Source organism: Bombina bombina, chromosome 1 (assembly GCF_027579735.1).
Source record: "Bombina bombina isolate aBomBom1 chromosome 1, aBomBom1.pri, whole genome shotgun sequence".
Lineage (NCBI taxonomy): Eukaryota > Metazoa > Chordata > Amphibia > Anura > Bombinatoridae > Bombina > Bombina bombina.
Window position 1 is genome coordinate 504,922,628 of NC_069499.1, and position 17,087 is coordinate 504,939,714.

The 17,087-nt window shown below is 35.1% G+C and overlaps 1 protein-coding gene across 1 annotated transcript in view; it reads right to left on the reverse strand.

The window, feature by feature from the left end:
• Positions 1-5,569: 5,569 nt before the first annotated feature.
• The window catches only part of NABP1 (nucleic acid binding protein 1), a 21,272-nt gene continuing 9,754 nt past the window's right edge, over positions 5,570-17,087 (reverse strand). The window contains exons 4-6 of the mRNA XM_053698589.1: positions 13,834-13,924; positions 13,079-13,133; positions 5,570-7,700 (exon numbers count right to left, since the gene is read on the reverse strand). Of these exons, the coding sequence (XP_053554564.1) occupies positions 7,513-7,700; positions 13,079-13,133; positions 13,834-13,924 (334 nt within the window). The 3' untranslated portion in view covers positions 5,570-7,512. The remainder of the gene's footprint in view (positions 7,701-13,078; positions 13,134-13,833; positions 13,925-17,087) is intronic.

Genomic DNA, 17,087 nt, shown 5'->3' on the forward strand with positions numbered 1-17,087 from the left:
CAAATTTCTCAATTTTCAGAGCTAATTTACATTAAAGGGAGCAGTTGTTTCATTACACATAGCTAAACATTTTATATGAAAAGGGGGTTACTGTGCCTTTATCTCCCTCTGAGGGGGCAGACAGGTAAGGAATAAGCTTAAAGGGACATAATACTCATATGCTAAATCAATTGAAACTAATGTTGTATAATTGTAAAAAACTGACAGGAAAACTGAACATCTCTATGTAAAAAAGGAAGATATTTTACCTCACAATTTTCTCAGCTCAGTAGATTAAGTTCTGTGTAAAAAGTTATACTCAGCTGCTGCTCAGCTGCAGGTTAAAAAAAAATTAAAAAATGAAGAAATGAACAGCAGCCAATCAGCATCAGCAGTGCTGAGGTCATGAACTCTTTATCTGTGATCTCATGAGATTTCACTTAACTCTCACGAGATTTCATTGTAAACTTCCTTACACTGAATAGGGAAATACGATGAGTGTGCACGTAAGCTTACTCCTTCCGCTGTCCCGGGACAGACATACTAATTTGCTGCTTAGAAGTCCTTTACAATGGGATGTGGCTACTGAGAAACTTTTGAGGTAAAATATCTTTCTTTTTTACATAGAGATGTTCAGGTGATATTTTCCTGTCAGCTTTTTACAGCTATACTGCATCACTTTCAAGTGTTTAAACATTTGGGTATTATGGCCCTTTAAGAACACTGCTAACGGGTGCAGACTCAAATGAGTGACTCGGCTTCATAATGGCTCTATAGCAGCATACACAGCTTCATAAATAGAGCCCATATAATAGTGGGGAAAAAATGTGTCTTTGCCTCCAATCCCGTGCATGTTATTATTTACGGAGAGTAACATTTTACACAGTGCTCATCTGGGGTAAATTACACAGAGATGAAAATAATGACACATTTGAAACAAAAAATGAAATATAATGAGAAAATGACCTTGAATCAGTAGAAAATGCAATTAATTCAATCTGCACTATAAGCTGAAAGGCTCACAAACTTAATATATGAAGAAGGGAATTGAGAAACAAAAAGCTAAGAAGAGAGATTAGCTGAGTCAGAAGCAAAATCAGCATCATAAATGAGGGTATTAGAAGAAAAAGTATAAAGGGAAGATGTAAGGAGATTGTAGTTCCAAGAAGTTCTAAGAATGGTGCAACAGAATGTAGTGGGGATCAGAGGTTTTATTCTGACTGCATGAGGATATGGGATATTTATTTACAAGACTAAGAAAAGGAGACAAACACAGGAAGGGAAGGATTACGTGTGTTTAAATGCATTATTGCAAGTAAGCAGGTTAGCAGAGTATTGACGACCTACTGTTCAACTGCTCCACCCACTCAGTTCTGCAATCAAAACACACCCATCCCATTTGATAGTAATAGTATAAGTTAGATTTATCCATAGCTTATTATACAGATTACAGCACCAAGCTCTTACACCTACCACATAATATTGACAATACCAGTCTCTGGAACACATCCTGGGCATATGTTTTTTGGGGGGGTTTCCTCCTCATGAAAAGGTGTACCATTATAAAAACAGTAATTATCGTCAAGGATTAGTTAGGTTAATTAGGTTAGTAAGTTTGTTTTACTATTATTAAAACATTAAAACATTGAGGGACACATACAGGTATATTAAACTGTAAACCTTCCACACTATAATCAGAATTCACAACAATATGATAATAATTTCATATGATTTATATTGCAAGCATTCTTCTGTATACATCATTCAGATGTAATCAACTGATGGCTGAATCCCTAGGTCTGTATCTTGCCAATGTACTAAGTATGTAAACTTGGAAGCCCAATGCTTTCATAAAATTGTATATACTCAATGTACCTGTATTGTTTGTGTATCCTCAAAAAAAAATAGAATTAAAAAAAAATGCCGCCAAGTATTTTAAAATCGTTTTCAAATAAAAGCAAAATTAGTTACATAGCCATGCTGTCTGGAGTAGTCTGATCCACCACCCCTTATCAGTGTTTAGCATCAGAAACACAGGCATTGTAATGCAACTGAGTTCACAGCAGTTTACTTGCTTCTAGGCATGCTCCAGCAGATAATGAGTGTGTTCTTCTGTATTCTACCAAATCGAAGGTAGATATAGATACAGCCATAGAAGGAACTGTGTGGGGGGAGTTAGAGCTGTACAATTCGGAAACTTAACATAAAGGGTTAATGGTGAGGCACTGCAGTATAGATTTGCAGGTAAAGTAATTAAAGTACATATTATATTTTGTCTCTATCCCAACTTGTTTGATGTCCCTTTAATTATTATTTTTATAAATGGTTTAAAAATAAGCCCTACATTTTACTAGGTGTGTTGTTTTCTGTACCACCTTACATTAATCTACACTTTTTACTCCCAGCCTAACCCATGCACACCACGCTACCTAATGAACAGCTCAAAAAACAGTTATTACAACACGTGTCAAATTTTGTAATTTATTAAAATAAAACCATTACATTTAAAACAAGGTGCATTGTGAGTCAGAAGGTTTACCATGTAATGGCATTTTTTTTTTTTGGATATGGTTTTCATTTGGCATTAAAAAACTGATGGGCAGAGGCAAAGTCAGACTGCAATTTAGAAGTTTTTTTTTTTTTTTTTTTAACTATTAGTTACACCAGCAGTATCTAGTTTGCATATCATTTGTATGGCCATTACAATACCTATAAGAACATAAATGCTGTGAATCTAATACATTAAACATCCTATAATTAATTACTGAGTACCTAATTCCAGGGATTCTGAAGTACAGATCAGCAAGTAAAGGGCTATTTTACAGTTTAAGTTTGTAATGTAAAATGTGTATGTGTAGTAAAAAGAGAAAAACAACTTAGCAATATGCTTTATTTTTCCACTTTACCTCTAATTTAGCTTGTTGGTTTTTCTCAATTACATTGGGTGGAACATAGGATTGTTAAAGTAACTAAGAGGGTTTCCACAGAGCCTTGTTTACGTTTATTTATTGGCTGTTGTGTATTTGTCTCTTAATCGTCCTCGCCCAAAGAGAGAGATCAGAGAAAAACCTAGATTTCAATATGACTGTGCCCACTATTTTATAGAAACTAAAGTACTTATAGACACTAAACCTTCCACTTACACCCAATATTTAACTAATATTAAATAAAAAAAAAATAAAACCTACATATTCTCAGGCTAATCTTTGCTTTGAATACATCAGTATGTCTAGTGATTATTTACAGTTTAATATTCCATTAATCACTGTGTTGAAAAATATCTGAACACAAAATAAATGTTTTAACATATCTTAAACAGTAATTTTATTAACAAAATTGTGTAGCGCTAGATTAAATATAGCTCTAGCACCCATCAAACAATCACTGTGTAGAATGTAGAGGGGCTGAGTGTTCCTGACCTTGCAAGATCCACTCTAGTTTCTGAGAACAGTGGAGAACTCACACAATTTTCATACAGTATTTATATTATAAATATAGCTCTAGCACCCATCAAGCAATCACTGTGTAGAATGTAGAGGGCTCAATGTTCTTGACCTTGCAAGATCCACTCTAGTTTCTGAGAACAGTGGAGAACTCGCACAATTTTGATATAGTATTTATATTATAAGAAAAAAACGTGCAAAATACATATTGAAATTACATTAAGGTTCTTTGATACACATAATTAAAAGATTTTATGACTAATTGCGGTTCTAGTTCAATGCCCCTTTACAAATGTCTGAACATTTGCTGCTGTTGTGGCTTTACTCCTTGTAAACCAATAGTTATACACCCCTTTGCACCTGCCTCCACACCCTGTACGTCAGTCGTCACAAGGGCTTCCAGGGTCGTAGGAGCATGGGTCTCACCACTGCTAGTAACGAGACTGCTATCCTACAACGCTGGACGCCCTTGTAATGGGCAGCATACAGTGGCCATTAAAGGTTGTTTTTTTTTGTGTTTTTTAAATCATGATTTCCTTTCATCTAAAATACACTACAAATAAAAGTACATATGAATCATGAATAGTGAAGACAAAATTAAACTACTGTATATACTACACAGTTATTATGGATGATTGTTTTTAGGTTTTGTTTTATTAATCAAAGCACTTTCAGATTTCACCAGCACTGCATACACAGATGTAATTCAAGTAAGTTTTAGCAGCCATCTTGAAAAGAACACAATTATAATCCCCACATTCTATCAGGAATAAACCAAGAATTCTGTACTTTGTATTGTGGATCAACTTTAGCTCAGTGCTCAACAAATCTGTTTACAATTAGTAAGATTTAGTAACCAGACAGTGGTTATTGTATATAGATATATGCAGAATAACCCAAAAAGATAGGAGCCAAGGGTAAAATTCTAGGAACCGGTGGCTCCCTGGCTACTGGGTTTGTCGAGCCCTGCTTTAGCTGTCCAATACTTTTGTAAAGCCAATATATGTTCAGTACATCAAACTGCTGGGGTGTGCTAAGCCATCCATCAACAAGTGTTTACATAGCAATAACACTTCACAAGCTCACATATTATAAATCACCCAATACAGCACACTTTACATAGCAGTTCAAAGATGCATATAAATTAGAACATGAGGATTCCAGTTACTTTTTTTATACTCATCTCTATTACTTAATGCAACTATACACAGCTATCCCTGAGCTGTCTTTTTTCTTTTGAAAACATTTTTTTTTTTTTTAAAAAAGGGTAATTTAAGTGGTTCCCCCTTTTTATTGCCTACAAGAAGGAATTTTAAAATCTATTTTGTTCTTGTCCCAATTAAACTTTGTTTTTATGTTTGTGGAGGCATTTCCCTGTCCACCAATAAAGCTGTGGGAGCTGTCCTTATCTGGCTGTGTGCAACTGTTACTTTGCATCTGTTCACAAATGTGCATTTCCTGTTGAAACTAATGTTTTTATCACACTAAATATTTTTAACATTTACATTGTCCTATTTCACATGAATATTTAGACGCTTTAAGATGATAAAAGTGCCTATAAAATACATGCAGATGCTATAAAGCTGCTGTATGTGTGTTGCTGGAATATCTCTTTAAAAATGTTCATACAAAAAAAAGGGACTTTAAAACAACTCTCATCAAGCACCTTTAAATGTGCCCTTCTCAGTCAAAATATAGTTCTAAAACATGAATAAGACCTGCACAATTTAACTTAAATACTACCCAAGACTACTTACCTGCAGCCATTTTAATGCTCTCTGTCCCTGAGAAACTGTTGGGGACATTATTCTCGTAGAACCCTAATAACACAAAACTAGACCTCCAGGGTTTCACAATTTAGGAGTTGTACATATACTGTACATAGAGAAAGGAGGAGTGGAGGGAAAGTAATAATACCATCCTGCTCTATTGTGGTGAACACCTTGTTGTGGCATTTCAGTTGGATAATAAGTGTATTGCAAAGTTGTTTTATTATTATGCTTAGCTAAACATTTTATATAAAAAATTCTAGGGGTTTGTGTTCACTTTAAGTCTTATTTTGCATTATAGTAATGTCTGCAGAACATGCCATTTAAGCAACTGAAATATTTGACACACTGTAAATAAAACGAGTAGTCCCTCAGTCATTAATGGCACAAATGTACATATTTAATAACAAAAACAAATATTAAAAAAAGACAAGAATTGCATGGAGAGAGGTATTTAAACATTTTTTTCTTGTTTTAAAGAAAATATGACTAAGACTATTGCTTTATGCTTGTCCACCAATAATTCTGTTGAAGTTGTTTCCCTCATGCAGTGAATGATGTCTTCCTCAGTATCAGGTTTGCTACCTTTTCTGTTGTCCCTTCAATGTAAATTCCTGTTTTAACATGAGCCTAAATAACTGGGGTTCTGCTTTACCTTTGACAATAACCTTTTAACCAATTATAGGACCTTATAAAAAGTAAAGATGATAACAACAACAAAAAAAATCAATAAAAAAGGGACAACTTAAATCATGTTTCAAAACCTAAAATTCTGAACTAATTCATAGTTAAAGAGACCGTCTGCTGCAAAATTGTATTGTTTAAAAAGATATATAACCCCTTTAACACCCATTCCCCAGTTTTGCATAACCAACACTGTTATATTAATATCATTTTTACCTCTGCAGACTGTCCCCTTATATCAGTGCTATTTAAAGACTTGAATTTTAGCCAGTTAGTGCTGACTCATGAATAGCTCCACAGAAGTAAGCACGATACTATCTATATGGCACACACAAACTAGCAGAGCCTGGGTGTGAAAAGCTATAAAAATGAACTGAGATAAGAGGCGGCTTGTAATGGCTTTTTAACCGGCAGAAATTTAAAGTTTTAAAGGTTATAAAGTATATTAATATATCAATGTTGGTTGTACAAAGCTGGGGAATGGATAGTTTAGACTTTAGACTGGAGAAGACTGTCCCTTTAATAGAAAACTGTAAATATTTGCAATGAAAATGAAATGAAAGCAATGAAATGCTGCATATTTTGGATGAAAAAAAATGATGGCTTAAAATCAATTTTCATAAGCACACGAAAAGAAAAAAGCGGTCAACTTCCCTTAAAAAGATCAGAATTCAGCTTGAATAAAACTAGATAGAAAACCATTGTACATGTTTTGCTGTTAAGCTGGTCGCTAAACCTTAACCCTGCTAATTTATCGTTTAGATTTTTGTTCACCAATTAGTGGTTGAAATTCTTTTGCAGTTGATAAATTGCAGCCACATAATGCCTTGCTCTTAAAGGGACAGTATACACTCATTTTCATATAACTGCATGTAATAGACACTACTATAAAGAATAATATGCACAGATACTGATATAAAAATCCAGTATAAAACTGTTTAAAAACTTACTTAGAAGCTGTCACTTTGGCTCTGTTGAAAAGGTAGCTGAAAAGCCCACTGCAAGTGGCAAATAAGACACTCCCCCCTCCCCCTTCTTTTGCATATGAAAAGACCCTTTACACAAACAGGAGCAAGCTGGAGTAGGTAGTCGAGCGTATTCACATAAAACTTTGGGGCTTGGTTAGGAGTCTGAAAATCAGAGCAATGTTATTTAAAAATAAGCAAAACTATACATTAATTAAAAAAAAAAAACTTTATGGGCTATATAAATAGATTATCTACAAAACATTTATGCAAAGAAAAAATGAGTGTATAATGTCCCTTTAAGACTGAGGAATGAAATCCAGCCACTCTTACTTCAAGTAGTCACAAAAGCACAGTGTACAAGCTCCTAACGTGGATGCAGGGAGTATGTACAGTATATACATAATATCACAACAATCTTAGTAAAGTGGCTTTAATATCCTACCAAATTTTCTTAACTAAACTCAATGCTCATACTGAGCACCTTTTACTTGGTAAGTACTTGTTTGTTTTCAAAGCATATAAAATAAACTATAGTCCAATAGAAAACCAAAGAACAAATGATATACAGGGGAGTATAAACTCTTTACATTTAACCATAAATAAAAGTGCAATAAGTGTTCAAGTAGAGCAGGGTGTGTTATCGAGAAAGCTGCATGGCAGTAGCCAGTGTCATCGCTTTGCTCTCCTTGGATCTCTTCCATTGCTAACAGATGCTACCACTGGTTGGCTAAGATTTGCTGGTGGTCCATTTGGTTGTGGATTGCCAGGCCCTCGACCATTTGCTCTTCCATTGCTGCCATAAGTATGGTTAGTGTAAACATTGCCTACAGGTCCAGGCACAGCTTGAGGTCCATTACCTGTATTTTAAATAAAATAAAAAAAAAAAGTTGTTTTTTCAGTCAATTCTAAAATTTGCTATGCTAGTGTATCCTGCCAGTGTCTTTGCTTCTATTATATATTCCAACAGTGTATTGTAAAGCAACTTTATTTTATTTAGATGTCCATTAGAGAACTCAAAACCAGAGTTTAGATATGTGAGAAATCAAAGCCAACACATTTTTAAAAAGTAGGAATCCCAATCTGGCATTTGTGACTTCAAAGGATACCTCCACTCTAATGGAAATCTAATAACCTTACACAAATAGAAGTCTCAATGAAATCCAGTTAAAAATAGAATATAGTTAGATCACAACCAGTTTTTCCCCAGGAAATCAAGAGAGCCTTATTATAAGCAATCAGCTATGGCACTGCTTCTCTTTAAATGCACAAATGCAGAGTCACTGCGTTGTGTGCAAAAAAAAGAGCTCGTCTTATCCAATAACCACAAAAAGGATTCATAAATCTAAAAATAATGTTAATAAGTGACGTTTCCATATCATAAAATAAAACGGAATCAGCTTTGCATAGTATCAGTCAGATTCATTTTAAAAAGGGACATTCTTGTGCAACTTATTAATAAACATATGCGTGTGTCTGACTAAAGGTAACTCATTTGAGAATGCGATAGGCGAGTATCTAAAACAGATCCAAACCGTTTTGCTCTAAAGTGCGCTTAAACAGATTTAGGAACCTAAAACATTTAGAACTAAATACACCTTTTAACATAGTTCACATGAAATGTCAATATCATGTAAGTAATACAAGTCTTGATAGGTTTGATACTAAAGGGAACACAAAATAAGAGCACATTTCACTGACAAAGACTTATTAACCATAAGGCAAAGTCAATATTTGAAGATCATAGGAAAGGATGCCATTTTTGTAGTATGGGATGGCTCATGTTCATTCTTGACATAAATTGATGAGGCAGCAAGTGCAGATGCCAAGACAGCTGCATCAATTCCTACAGGAGTGTAATTATGCTTCTTTTAATGCTGAGGAAACTGGGCTTTCGTGAAAGAAATTGCAATCACAATTGCCCATGAAGAGCAGTCTACACAACATTTTAAGGACACAAATATAGGCTAACACTTCTGCGAAGTCCAAATTTATTTTGCACGTTGAATGGTAAGTCCTGTTACCAGTCACCCAGAAATCTCTCTTGGGCAATGCCCCAGGCCATCTTGAAAACTTTGATGAAGAAAATCTCTGGTGGCATGTAAACATTGGCATCAGCTTTGCAACCTATGGATCAGGGACCAATAACCTTCAAAGCATTTTAATTGGTAAGAGGTTTGGACAGATAAGACAAAACGTATGAAGGTTGGTACTTTTTCAACATTTGAAGAGCATTAATAACATCAATACAGCTTAGGAGGAAGCCACAATTAAGTGTTCAACAAAATTTGGGAGTGAAATGCAAAGAAAAAGAAAGAGCATAACCATATTGCTTGGTCTTTACTCGGCCTCTTTTTGGTTTGATTTGTCAAATCACTGACTGCTTTTTTTAGAAGAAAATAATGGAAGATCCTCAAACTTCATTATGAATAGTAAAATCTCTGCTAAATCTAAACTAATTTGTAGAAACAGTTTGGTTATAGATACCGTTTATAATGCTTTTTTTTTCTTTGAAAGCTTTCATTTCTCAGTAAAAATATTAAAGTTATTACATTTTAAAAGGGATCTGGAACACAAGTTATTAACTTGCATTATGTACTTGGGTTGATTTTACAGTTTTAATTTTACAACTGTTCATTTGGAAACAGAACCCTAGCGTAAACTTAGGGCTACCTGTATTTTCAGTTTTGTTATGTGTTAATGGAAAATGAGAGAGGGGAAAAAAAATAATAACCTCTTAAAACCACTAGATGGCAGCAATGTACTCAACGTGTAATGCATTTGTTAAAAGGTATCTGACAAACAGTGGTTGGAAGATTGCAGGAGCCTTTCAAATGACAAATTTGTTTAAAACCTAGCAAATTAATTACACCTGGGATTCAGCTCTTGGCCACTAGAAGGCAAAGATTCCCAAAGCTCTAAGACCACTTAAACCTTCCCGCGTCTCTGGTATTCTAGTCTTATTTGCCTCCACAGAAGGAAGGTGAAGAATTGAGCTGCTCCAGATTCTTTTTTGAGAGGGGTCCTCAGACCGGTTTGAGGCCCTTTTTCCCCTCAGTGACACAATTACACCCAGAGGGACTTAGTCACAACCTGCCACAGGTATCACGAGGACTGGACTTTTAGCCTCCTCTTGTAGTCATTAATATACTCCACACATAGATCCTCTGCTGCGACATACACAGAACTGCATGTGCTCTCTACCGGAAGCAGTCTTTTCTGAAGCCAGTATGCATGGTAGAGTGGGTGCATCTGAGGTAAGTTGACCGTTTATTGCATTTACATAGCCCACAGGATATTAGTAGGTACATTAATTTTGTGGTACATCATGGTCAGGGTAATGCACATACAGACTAATTCCACCTTTATTACTTAGACTTTTCATACTATCTAGCAATCATAGAAACTTTATTAAGTGGTAATAGCTGCTATTTACTATTCAGCTAATTCACCTGGGAGTTATATCTCAATGCAACCTTATACCCTCTGTTATAGACACAGTAAAAAGGGTTAACTGTTCGGCAAAGTAAGGGGGATTGGAATTCCTCAACTGCTCCTGTGTTTGTGTGCCAACAGCCAGTGCATTATTATTTACTATTAATACACAGTTTTCTCTTTAATACTTATTGCCCAAGGATATCTGTCATATGTCTCAGACTTTATACTGCAAGGTCCTAATTACATTGTTTCAAAACATTTTATATATTGGTTTTACATTGAAAGTAAACAATTTAAATGAATCAAGATAACCGCTATATCATTTTGGCGGTTTGTGCATTCTCTCTGGAAACATACTGAATTTTTCCCCATTACCTTAAATTATCCTTTAACTGGAATATCCACTGATAATTTTATATACTATTTTGCAGGATTACTACCAGTTCAGCTTTGCAATTCCTAAATGGATCTCATTCGGCATTCTAACAGTCTAATGCTGCTGTTGCCTCTATATCAGTCTGTCCTCCCTCTGTTTCCTCAATACAAGGGAGTGCTTCAGATTTTGCTCCAGGATTTAAAGGTTTGTGCTTTCTGTAGTTGCGGTGGCTATGCCTCCTTCAAGAATGCACAAAAGTTCTGTCTAAAAGTCATCAAGTTACATTATCAGGTTCTTCTGCATCATCAGAAATCAGAACACCTTAGGGTGCCCTTACAGTTTTCAGACTCAGACACCTCAGGTTGTTTTCTGAAGGTGAGTTTCTGAAACAACTGGATTTCATTTTTAAACCCAAGTCAGAAGGTTGTTTTTTCCTGTGGCTCATATTTTCTCTTTTTATCAGCCCTCTAAATTTAATGTTTCCTTAACCGGCTTCTAATGTAGAGCTTTCCAGTGGTGGATGGTGTTATTCACTTTAGCAAACTGTCTGATTAATGTTCCAAATTACTTTCCGAATTTTATAAGCTGTAGTTTATGTTCTGGAACAAGGCCAAGGATTTTATTCCAACCTTTTCCATTATTCCCAAGAAAGAGGGAATTTTCTGACCAATTCTGGGCATAACTAAAGACATTTCTCATTTCCTATTTCCAAATTAACAACAATCTGGAAAATTCTACCCCTTATTCAACATGGTCAAATTATGTCAAAGTTTAATTCGAAGGATCCTTAGCCTTCCTATTTCTAGACCGTCTCCAGTTTCTAAGATTTGCCTTTTAGGGCAATTCTTTCAGTTTATTGCTCTTCCGTTTGGTCTGTCTGCTGCTCTCAGAATGTTTATGAAGTTTCTAGGAACTCTTGTCTGTAATAAGCGATTCAGTGACTATGCAGCTTTCACTAAGAATTCAGGGATTAAAGTTTTTCTCTATTTCGAATTCCCAGGAAGGAAATCTGGGAAGCATATTTCCTTAGTAGGCGATTCCTTCCAGAGGAATATTTTCTCCTTCAAGTAGTTTTCTATTAGATTTTGGAACAATGGTGTCTCCCAGAGACAGAACTGATGACTTCTGTTTCCACGAGTCATAGTTTGATTTGAATAGAGAATTATTCATTAATCTGAAAGATGTAGTCAAGCCCAGCGGAATTTTATTTGCAAATCTGATTCTGATGTCAAGCTTTCTCCAATCATCAAGATCTCAAGTTTCTTATCTTGATGGATTAAAGAGATTGTATACCTATTTTTTATAACTAAGGTTTCATTGATTCTGTATCAAATACCTTATTCCAGGACAGAGTAAAATTTCTCAGATTATTTGGTAAGTGTTTCTTTCCTGCTTTTGAAAACTGGTATTCTAAAAATTCTTATTGCGAGTCTGTTTGGATAATGACTTATCGGCTAACTCTTTAAAGAGTCATGTTTAAGCTTTTTTTTAGATTAGAATTCTATTTTCAAATTGCAAAGGTTTTTAGACCATCCATTGTTTTTACATTGGCCCACATAAAGGTCAGAGGGCCACATCAGTTTCTTAAAGGGAAAGACTACACCTAACTCATCTTAATGTCTTACCTTAGATTAAGCTACAAATAGCCTCCTGCACCCTTTCTATATCATGCAGCAGGAACAGTAAAAAAACTTCTTTCAAAATTAATTTTGTTTCTGGTCACTATGAAATGGCTGCTCCGCCCACTGATGACATCACGATCTGGGCAGTATCTATGCACTATGCTGCAAAGCATTGACAGTGTTGAATCCAACAAGTGAGCCTTTTGTGATTAGATGCAATATGCAGCCCAGATCGTGATGTCATCTGTGGGCGGAGCTTGGCAGCCATTTCATAGTGGCCATATATACATAACTTGTTTACCTTTCCTGCTACATAATATAGAAATGATGCAGGAGGCTATTTGCAACTTAATCTAAGGTAAGAATTTAAGATGACTTAGGTGTAGTCTTTCCCTTTAAGAAACTGATGTGGCCCTCTGACCTTTATGTGGACCAATGTAAAAAGAAACTATTTTTTGACTAAAAAAAACCATACAGGTGGTAGTGATTTAGTGCTCTTAGAGAATTGGGAATCTCTGCCTCCTCACAGTGGCCAGGAGTTGAATCCCAGGAGAAATGAACTGTAGACTCACCACCATGAAATAAATGAATCAGGTAAGCATACATTTTGCTTTTTCATGGTGTAACTCGAATACATACATTTTGCTGCAATTTGGAATTCTAGATGCAGCTTGGAGTTATTACAAAGCCTGAACAATCAGTGATTTGAATTAAGATTTGAAGGTGAACTAATATGGCCATGAAGATATCAAGTCACAGACTATATACGTACTGCCATCTGGATAGAGTAAAGATTACTTACCATTGCCGCTGCCTGTTCCATTTGGTGGAGAGTTATTGCTTGGATCACCATTTCCCTACGAAAAATAGGAAGATAAGTAGATATTAAAACTAGCAACGTTCTTTATTTAAAGCATCCTCTACTCCATAATAGTCAGGCCTTATTGCATGTATTCACAGCCAAGTGTAATAGTATTTTCAGTCCCACTACAGAACTCATTACAATGTAGCTTTACTCAACATGTTTGCCACTCATTACCACTACTACTAGAATTGTTCCCGCAAGCTTAGCAAAGGATTGCATTGTTTAGTTAGATTACAATAGTTGTCGTCCATTTGCCTAGAAAATAGCATATGCATGTCAGATCACAACGGCAAAGAGCATTCATTGGAAAATTATATTTAAAATAACTTTTGAAATGTGTTCTTCATAGAGGGTAAAGTAAAAGCTAGACTCAAACAGGGTGTGCAATTTAATATTAAAAAAAAATGTCCAATATACAATTGCATTCTTTTGTTATACTTTGTTGAAGAATAAACATCTGTGTTACAAAAACTGCTGCCATAGAATACTACAGGTGTGCACTCTTCAAAGGATACCAAGTAAACAAATAAATTGATTTGTTTAAGCAATTGCATGCTCAGTCTAAACTGAGCAAGTTTAATTATGACTTTACCGTTTATTTAATCATAAAGCCAACATTATACACTTTCATGAAATATGATGGAGTTAATCAGACATGGAAAAGTTACATTTTTAATATGTGTCAAACTTACAGCTTTGGTTTGATTTTGTTTTGAAGGTTGACTAGCAGCATCAGGATTTGGCTCACTGAAATTTGGCAACTCTGAATACACCATGCAGAACCTAGAAAGAAAGAAAGGAATGAATGATCAGATGTATGTTTAGGTAAATTTAGAACTAAAATCTGTAGGTGTTCTTGGGATCATTTAGAATAATCCCAGGGGAAAAAGCACAGATCTGGGTTTATAATAACCACAGTAGTTTTCTCCCCACCCAGCTAAAATTTAACAAATGTTAAAGTGAAGGAAAACTTTGATGAATGAAAGCCCGTTTTTTAAAAATACTATTAAAAACAGGAGCACTTTCATTCATCAAAGTTTATAAAGCAGCCGTTTTGATTAAAAACTTACCTTTTTTTCTTTTCACAGCCAGAGCAGCTTCCCCCTCCTGGAAATCCTCTCTTCACACGTCAGTAATGACTAATCCGGCTTCCTCTAATCACAGCATGGCCTAAGGCAATGACTACCCTGGGGGGAAAGCCGCGATTGGAGGAAGCCAGATTAGTCATTGCTGAAGTGTGAAGAGAGGATTCCCAGGAGGGGGGAAGCTGCTCTGGCTGTGAAAAGAAAAAAAGGTAAGTTTTTAATCAAAACGGCTGCTTTGTAAACTTTGATAAATGAAAGTACCCCTGATTTTAATAGTATTTTTAAAAAACTGGCTTTTATTCACCAAAGTTTACCTTCACTTTAAGATAAAATCAACTAATATTACATTTTTTTTTAAAATCTTTGTTGAACTATCAAATTAACTTATGTTTAATTGTGCTTTGGATAGCTTAAGTAACATTTATAAATGTTACTTAAAAGGGACAGTCAAGTCCAAAAAAACCCAAACACCTTTCATGATTCAAATAGGGCATGTCATTTTAAACAACTTTCCAATTTACTTTTATCACCAATTTTGCATTGTTCTCTTTGTATTCTTAGTTTAAAGCTAAAGCTAGGAGGTTCATATGCTAATTTGTTAGACCTTGAAGGCCGCCTCTAATCTAAATGCATTTTGACAGTTTTTCACCACTAAAGGGCATTAGTTCATGTGTTTCATATAGATAACATTGAGCTCATGCACGTGAATTTACCATGGAATGAACACTGATTGGCTAAAATGCAAGTCTGTCAAAAGAATTTAAATAAGGGGGTAGTCTGCAGAGCCTTAGATACAAGTTAATTACAGAGGTAAAACGTGTATTATAACTGTTTGTTAGGCAAAACTTGGGAATGGGTAATTAAGGGATTATCTATCTTTTAAAATAACAAACATTCTGGTGTTGACTGTCCCTTTAAGATATCCATATTTTTAAAATTTAGAATTATTGCAAAGTATTACATTGCCTCCACCCAATTACTTCATAATGCTGTAGAGAACACTGCACAGTTATCAGATTCCCATTACTTTTAAAGAAAAGTAAGTTATATGAAAATGATAAACCAGTTGCCTTGATCCTTTTAGATCATGCGACAAGTACTGTAAAGATTCTAAATATGCAAATAGATATCGGTTGGCCTTGGAATTTGTCAGATTAAACTATTACTTCAAAATCTAAACTATTTGGCTCTCAAAAGAATTTCTGAAAGTCTTGACTGTTGAGAAATAAATACTTCCAGTTCATGCAAGGGCTGTGCCATCACCACACCTGTAAGTCTTGGTTTTAACAAAAAAATTAAGGTTCACTTCTGCATTCCTCTTACAACCCAGTGCACACACTGCTCCAAGTTATACGCACAGTAGAACCGAGCATCCAGATCATGTATACACTGCAGTACTAGTCCAAAATGCTCATAGCTTTCCAATTTTAAGGAATATACTTTGGGTGCTCTGCCCAAGATTGTTTCCATGCACATACACCTGGCACACAGAACCTTCATCATATCAAAGCCAAAAGTAACAAGACTCAGCTAGCATGGAATTACCTTTTCACAGCCCTAGAGAGGGTGGTCCCTCCAGTCAGGGTATTGTGTGGAAGCTCGCAATGCGGCTGCCTGCACCGTACCTGGCCTGTGAATAAATAGAGGACTTCAGTTTCTCATGCTGTCAGTCCTTTCATGTTAAACCAAGCATACACACATTTTGCTAATAAAATTAAAAACAAAACAATACAAGGAGTTATGCAAAAGGCAGCCTCTGGAAGCAAGAGAGAACACACAAAAGATTTGTTTCTGGACTAACAATTTAATTTTAAAAAGGAACAGTAAACATTGAGAAAAAATGTTGCAGAATTATGCATCAAAAGAATAATCAGATCTTTTAAAAAATGATTGCAAAGTAAATATTTATGCACCCAAAAGTGCCCTTATTAATTTATAGCAGTTCTCTTTGGCAACGCAGTTTTGTTTTTATGGGGCTTGCTGTGAAGTCTGTTAAACATAATGTTGGGTAAGGCAGCCGACAAATGGAGTAACATTTTTACAATTTTTACTGTCCCTTTAACACACTATGAAAATTAGACTTTTTTTTTTTAACCAAGTTGTCCTTTGTTTCCAGCATTCATTTATTTTTGATACTGAATACAGTATGGCTGATGGTCCCAAGGTTTAAAGGGATATAAATCTGCTTCATTGTTCTAATAAAACAAACAAAACAAAAAATACACACACTATACAGTCTAGTCAAAATAAATTTCATGATTCAGATAGGGCATGCATTTTTAAACAACTTTCCAATTTACTCTTATCAAATTTGCTTTGTTTTCTTGGTATCCTTTGTTGAAAGCTAAACCTAAGTAGGCTTATAAACTGATTTCTAAACCAATGAACTGGCTCTTATCTCACATCATTTTGAAAGTTTTTCAGTTAGACACTGATAGTTCATGTGTTTCATATAGACATTATTGTGCTCCGAGTCAGCACAGATTGGCTAAAATCAAAGTCTGTCAAAAGCACTGAGATAAAGGGGCAGTCTGCAGAGGCTTAGATACAAGGTAATCACAGAGGTAAAAAGTGTATTAATATAACAGTGTTGATTATGCAAAACTGGAAAATGGGTAATAAAGGGATTATTTAGCTATCTTTTTAAACAAAAATTTCAAGTAGACTGTCCCTTTAATATAAATCATTGCAATATGTATTTTAAAAGAATTTTACATTTTATTTAATTTTTTAATTCATTAGGGCATTGTCCATTACTTCCTCTCACAGCACCACAAGGGGACTGGAGTCTCTACAGGAAGGCATATATAGCTTTAATGTCAAATCTTCTAGAGCAACGTGAGTTGCCTTACTGTTAAGAG